The sequence below is a fragment of the Elephantulus edwardii genome, unplaced genomic scaffold (assembly GCF_000299155.1).
Source record: "Elephantulus edwardii isolate Elephantulus edwardi_28Jun2011 unplaced genomic scaffold, EleEdw1.0 scaffold00121, whole genome shotgun sequence".
Taxonomy (NCBI): domain Eukaryota; kingdom Metazoa; phylum Chordata; class Mammalia; order Macroscelidea; family Macroscelididae; genus Elephantulus; species Elephantulus edwardii.
Window position 1 is genome coordinate 608,280 of NW_006399871.1, and position 6,420 is coordinate 614,699.

The window sequence follows — 6,420 nt, forward strand, 5'->3', positions numbered from 1 at the left end:
ACTCTCATCAAGATTTATCTATATGGGACCAGATTGATAAACAGCAACTCAGAAGGTGAGATTAGCATTTTAAGGGTGTTGAATCCATGTAATTGGGGGAGGAACAACTCGGGAAATAGGGTGAGGATGGCTGTATCTGGAAGAATGTAATCAGTCTTACTGGATTGTCAAATGATGTGTATGTGTGATAGATATTCTCACACGAGGTGGTGTTGCTGGGGCCTAATGCTCGCACATGACAGAAGTATTCTTACACGAGGTGGTGTAGATATTCTCAACAACAACAAAATGCTTAAGGATGCCCAAGGGCCTCAGACGCATCCTCATGGATATCAAGTGGCTGGAGTCTGATGCCTAGGGATAAAGGACAATCTTCAACCAAATGGTCATGTGGTTACATGGCTTTTTAGACTCAGTGTATCTAATACTTTTCCTGTCTCCTGTCCTCATCCCCAGAGTCGGCTACCTACCAGTGCAGCCGGAGGAGGCCAGGCTGGGCAAGCAGTTGGGGCCTCTCAGGACCAGGGGGCCTAGGAGGGAGAGTCAGCACATTCTTTGGTCGCAGGGGTCCAAGGCAAGCCCGACATCCCCACAGACTTCAGGCGGCCTTGTTGCTGTACTAACTTACAACCATCTCTGGATGGAGTGAGTTCTAAAGATGACCCCAGAGTCTGCGTTGGGACGAAGCCTGTCATTTACTGCCCGCTACCACTAACACCAACAGTCTCAAAAAGGGTTACGACTCCATCTTTTGGGGAAAAGCCAGAGAACTTCAGAGGGCAACCCCTCGTGCCAGGGCACTCTGGGCCACAGCCACCTCTAGGCCAATGTCCAGGCTCTTTCCTGGGGCCACAGGGCTGCTCTGTTAGTCTCCAGGCTGGAGTCAGGTGCCTGGAGCTGATGGGAGCAGGACTCAGGAAGCCCCCCTCTGTTCAGCTGGCACTGCCGGGGGCCTACCAGTCACCGGCTTGAGGAAGTTCTTTCTTCAGGGGTGTCCAGAGCTGGCAGGAGCCTTGCAAGCTCAAACTGGATTTTTCCTGCTGTCCTTTTGCTGGCGGCCTAGCCGAGTGCAGGGTCTCTCCTAATGAGGATTTGGTGCCAGGGCCCAGGCAATTCCATCCCACTGAGTCCCAGCTGGTTCAGGCCCGCTGGAGGCAGTGGGCGGCCTCCCAGTCCCTCCAGGCCCCGGGCACCTGAGACTGCCTGCCTCCCTGCAGCCCCGACCCTGCCCCAGGCGCTCCTCTCCCGACTCTGCTCACACACTGGGACTTACGAACCCACCTTTATTCACAGTGGATTTTACTATTAATAAAAAGATCAGCCCAACAGGGCCCAGGATCCCTGGATTTTTGTCCCCAGATTTGGGGATTTGACAGAGGATTGACACGACAGCATGGGAATCAGGGGAGGGGAAGGTGGAGGGCCCTTCCTGGGGCTTCTGTGGCTCAGCTGCCCCCAGTTCAGACGCCCCTGGAGCTGCTGGGGATGCTCCTCACGTTGCCTCCTTCCGGAGGCCTCTCTCTGTCCCACTTCCTGGGGCCTCATTAATTCCTCCCCACCTCACCCCGTGAGAAAGCAGGTCTGTGCTGAGCCTGGCTGGGGCCCAGAGCTGGGGATGAGCACTGATGGCTGGTTTGGGAGGCAGGGGATGGGGTGGGGTGGGTGATCGTCACCCCAACCCCAGGGAAGGGGGCAAAGGGACTTTCATTACATCCTGGCCTCCACCCTACCTTCCAGGGACCCCAGAAGTCATAAAGCCTAAGAATATAAAACACAGCTGGACTTAAGTATAATATTTATAAAAGAGGCTGCCAGCCTCCCCACGCTAGCCCCAGGCTGGCCCCTGGGATATTTAGATTCCCAGGTGGAGGGACATTCTGAGTGCCCGACTTCCCTTCTCCCAATAATGGAATGTGAGCTGTGGCCCAGGCCTGGGCTGGGGTGGGGTGGGAGTGGGGGGAGTCCCAGCCTCCCCGGGGCTGGTGAAGGTAAAGGGCAGAGGTCCCTTGGGGGGTCCACACTACGTCCACCCTCAACAGCAGCTGCTGGTTCCAGATGTGGTGCAGAGGGTCTCCTCCTGGTACAAATGGGAGGAGGGAACACAGGTGTTCAAGGGCCCAGACTAAGGCCTCAAAGAGGCCAGGGGAACAGAAAGAGGGAAGGCAAGTCGGTCAGGGGGTAGGAGATGAGACCCCCCAGGGCACAGACCCTGGCCCCAGTGGCAGAGTAAGGGGTGGCAGCAGAATTAGGTTCCAGCCTGGGTGCCCCTCCAGGCTGTGTGAACTCAAGAGGCAGCTGCCTGTCCTTAGTGCATGCATCTGCACCAGAGGCGATGACAAGAAGGGGCAAGGGGTGCAGCCCCACCTCTGTCCCCAGCTAGGGAAGCCCCTGTATCTGGAATCCAGCATGGTGGTGGCCCAGAGGCCTTGGTCCTGGCTCTTTAACACAAGAACTTCTACAGCGAGGATACGAAGGCAGGGCTGAGGTGTTAACCTCAACCTGCTCCTGCTTTGCGACTGGATAGGAGCAAGGGCTGGACAGTTTGGGCAGGGGTTCTAGGACGAGCAGGCAGGGCAGGACGGGGGCACTCCTAGTGGTGTCCTCCATGCTGGTTGGTCCCTGAGACCCAGTCATTGACGATGAAGCTCAAGCTCATGACCATCATCAAGAGACCGAGCATGGCGAAGCAAAGGGCCTGGGGGTCAGAAGTCAGTGTCAGATCTGAGGTCCGAGTAGACCCCCGTGCCCCACACCAGCCCACCAACCTCCAGGCCCCTCGCACCAGGATTTTCGGGGTGGACTTTGCAGGCTCCTTCTCAGTGGGCACGATGCGGAAGTAGAAAATGGCAGGGAAGATGAATATGAGGCATGGGGCAGATGTGGCACCTGCCAAGAACAAAGTTTGTGGCTGAATCCTTCAATGAAATCCTGTATCTCTATTAGAGGAGTCTAACCACGTCTCAGAGCAGAGGCGAATGGTCCCTAGTGCTCCTTGATTTTAAGGAATCCACCATCCTCTCCCCTAGTGCTCTGTCCTCCATGATTAAAGGCTAATGCTGTTGGTGTTAACAGGACCTGTCAGCAAGTGGAGTTCAAAGACCAAAGAAGAATGTCAGGTCAAAAGAGATGGAGAGATGCAGGGCCTGGAGGATACTGTATGGATTTCTGGATATATGCCTGACATATTTTTTCATTATTTAAATCAATATATTCTTTCTTACTTAATTAATTTTGAGTTGGGTTTTGGACACACAGAACCAAGAGTGTGGGTCATGACTTCTAGGATCCTTAGCTCCAGGTGTGTGCATCAGGCCCTGCATTTTCCATCTTAGAACCCCATCTGAGATGGTGCAATGATTGGAACACTAAACCTGGAGTCCGCTGGTCCTGAGTATCAAGGCTGTCCCACTCACTAGTTATGTGACCATGCCGTTCCCTTAATGACCCTGAGATTCAGTCTCCCCATATGTGAAATGAGAGCAAGATCAAATGAGATCCTGTGTGGAGGGCCCTGGTCCTAGAACATCTCTTCCTCATCTCCTAAATGGAGCCGTGGCTCGGTGGTTCTGAGCCCTGAAGGGAATCAGACTAACATAGAGAGGTGGTCAAGTTGTACATACAGCCAACAGCCATCCTGTAAATATAGGGACTGAGCTCAGGAACCAGCCAGGATTCACAGAAGGGAAATTCTCTGAGGAACTACCCTCCCTCCATGGACAGCAAGGCCAGACTCTCACCGATGACCCCAAAGATTCCCAAGATGTTGGGGGCAAAGATGACCAGCAGGTTGATACAAGTGAGTAGGATGATGGCGATGAGCACATGTCGCAGCCAGCTGAACTCCTGGTTCGGAAACAGCATCTGCTGGATGGCTCGGCGCACCTGAGGGCGAGTGGTGGAGAACCGTCAGCCCCTCAGTCCCATCAGAACCCCCCCTTCCTTGGACTGGGGCTCTGCCCGCTGGCTCACCGGGAACAGAACAATTGGCACTGTGAGGGTGACAGCCGTCAGCACGGCCACGCGGACACACAGGATCAGCACATCAAACGGGTCCACCTTGTTGTAGGTGTGCAGCAGCTCCGACTCCACCCCGTCTGCGGCAGGCAGGGAAGGTGGTCAGGAGGTAGCTCACTGAGGGGGCTGGGCCCCATGCCCCCCACACGCTCACCTCCACAACCGTCAGGTATCACGCACCTAATGAGCGCCTAGAGTACGCGGGGTGCCATGCCACTGACCACTGCCTTGTCCCCCCAGCCTGACCTCTGCTCCACGGGCCCAGTCATACCGTAGAAGGTGAGGTAGCCAAAGAGGGCAGCCAGGAAGTACATGATGTACATGACAGCGATGGACAGGTTGGAGATGTGCTGCATCTTACTCTTGGTGGGGCTAGGGGGCAACAGAGGAGGGAGGGTTGGAGCCAGCTAAGCCACACTGGGAGACCCTAACATGCTCTGGGGTCTCTACGGCACCATATGGTCACAATGCCTCCTTCAGGCTCCCACCCTCTCCCCATGGCAGTCAGCAAGGTCTCTGATAGGGCAACTTGGCTCCGTCACTGTTCTTCCCCCTTGGATGTGAGACCACATCCATTCTTTGCCCTGGAGCTTGAGGCTGCCCCCGCCCTGTCTCCCAGCCATGAACACCTACTCCTTGAGCTCTGTGTAGATGGGCAGCACCTCAGGGTGGCAGACGAAGGCAAAGGCCATGATAGGGATGGTGTACGCCGTCTGGGGAGACATGGGGACTGTGTTAGCATGCCCCCCATACCCTTGCTGGGGTCCCTGTCCCCACCCTGACCTGTCCGTACCTGCCTGTTGAGTGTGAAGTAGCTTGGGGCGCAGAAAGCTGCAGCCTCGGCCTCAACCTGAAGCTGTGTCTCCTCTTTGATGACCGCCACATGGCTGAAGTTGCTTGTGGCATTGGCAAAGTTCAGAGGCAGAGGGCAGGGCACATGGAACTTTTTATAGATGACCTAGGAGAGGATGAGGTTATCAGGGCCAGGCTAGGCTACCTGGGAAGTCACCACAGGGTCACAACTAGATCAGAAATGGAGGCACTGTCCCCTGACCTAGGCTCCCCTGGGAACCCTGCCCCATCCCTCTGACAGGACTTCCCTGGGACACCTGCCCCATCCTTAGCCGGCGGGGAGAGTGACTCACTGCAATTAGGAAGAACACCATGCAGCTGAGAGAGAAGCCACTCGAGTAACCGAGGTATCCTACAAGGTGGAGGAGGGCTGTGAGACTGGGAAGCCCCCTGGAGCTCCCGCTACAATCCTTGAAAGCCCTCGACCCAGACACACCACTCACCAAGCTGCCGCATCAACGCCAGGGGCAGAATGATGACAACAGAGACCAGGATTACCAGGTAGTTTCCATTTACATACCAGTCCCTGTGGGGATGGGAGTGGAAGGGAGCCAGGGTCAAGGCCCAGGGCAGGGCTGCCTGCCCACTAGTCAGGGTCACTAATAATGCCACAGCGTGACCGCTAAAGAATGTTCCTCCTTAGTGCCCCTTTCCTCACTGCAGAATGGGCATTGTCTTTGTGGTGAAATGGACTGAGGTACCATCATTATATTGTTTCACAGGCCACATAACACGGGCTCAGCCTAGAGAGAGGTCTCAAGGACTGAGAGAGGTGGGTAGCAGGGCAAAGGGAGCTGACTCTAGAAAGGGCACTTTCAAGAGGATCTCAGAGATTTGCCAGCCTTGTGGTCCTTCTTGGCCTCTGCATCTTGCATTTCCCTGTCCTGTCTGAGAACAGGCATGGGACACAGAGATCAAGGGTGGCCACCTTTTTGGAAAAGGCTCCCAGAACCCGGGAGGCAACATCCAGGTCCATTTTCCTTCTCCCAGAGCCACCCTCATCCTCAGGGCCCCTGTGCTTGCCCACGCGAGGCTGCCAAGGGCAGAGCTGTGCCTCCATCTCCTCTGTGCTTCCTACCCACAAATGTGGTAGGTACCCAGGCAGGACTGTCAAACTGATGGGCAACTGGGACACTCTGGGCTTAAGCTCTCAGCATAGTGGGGCGGAGGGGGGCAGCTAACCCAAGCCATGGTCAGGAATAGCAGCTGCTTAGAGCTAAGCCTGGAGTCGCTCACCCCCACTGGTGATCTCTGGCTGGGGCCAGGGCTGGGAAGGCAGCTTCCTTAACACTCTCCTCGTCCCAGCCCCCTATTTCCCCTCCTGGCCAGTGGATGGAAGTCGAGGGGTCCCTCACCCAGTCCCTCCCCACCCTGGGGCTCACGAGGTTTTCTCCTCCAGGTTCAGGAAGGCCTGGATGACAAGGGGCAGCTCAGACTTGATGATGTATAGGTAGCTGGACATGGCTGCAGGGAGAGGAGTGAGCCGGCCCTGGCATTAGACCCCAGCAGCTTTCATTCCTCTCCACCCACCCACCCACCCACCCACCCCTCTCT

General features: G+C 55.9%; 1 protein-coding gene across 1 annotated transcript; it reads right to left on the reverse strand.

Annotated features, from left to right (window-relative positions):
• Positions 1 to 2,590: 2,590 nt before the first annotated feature.
• Positions 2,591 to 6,328, reverse strand: LOC102867054 (sodium-coupled neutral amino acid transporter 3-like). Its single transcript, XM_006892879.1, has 10 exons — positions 6,249 to 6,328; positions 5,310 to 5,392; positions 5,160 to 5,218; positions 4,808 to 4,972; positions 4,648 to 4,727; positions 4,286 to 4,386; positions 3,970 to 4,094; positions 3,738 to 3,882; positions 2,783 to 2,886; positions 2,591 to 2,695 (listed from the first exon to the last, which is right to left on the reverse strand). The coding sequence occupies exons 1-10, from the start codon at positions 6,326 to 6,328 to the stop codon at positions 2,591 to 2,593; spliced, it is 1,047 nt and encodes a 348-aa protein (XP_006892941.1).
• Positions 6,329 to 6,420: the final 92 nt, after the last annotated feature.

Coding starts and splice junctions, on each gene's coding strand:
- LOC102867054 (XM_006892879.1), bottom strand. CDS start 6,328: ATGTCCAGCTACCTATACATCATCAAGTCTGAGCTGCCCCTTGTCATC. Junction 4,095..4,285: donor TGGCTACCTCACCTTCTACG/GTATGACTGGGC, acceptor TGCCTGCCGCAG/ACGGGGTGGAGTCGGAGCTG. Junction 2,887..3,737: donor GGGAATCTTTGGGGTCATCG/GTGAGAGTCTGG, acceptor TGTTCTTGGCAG/GTGCCACATCTGCCCCATGC.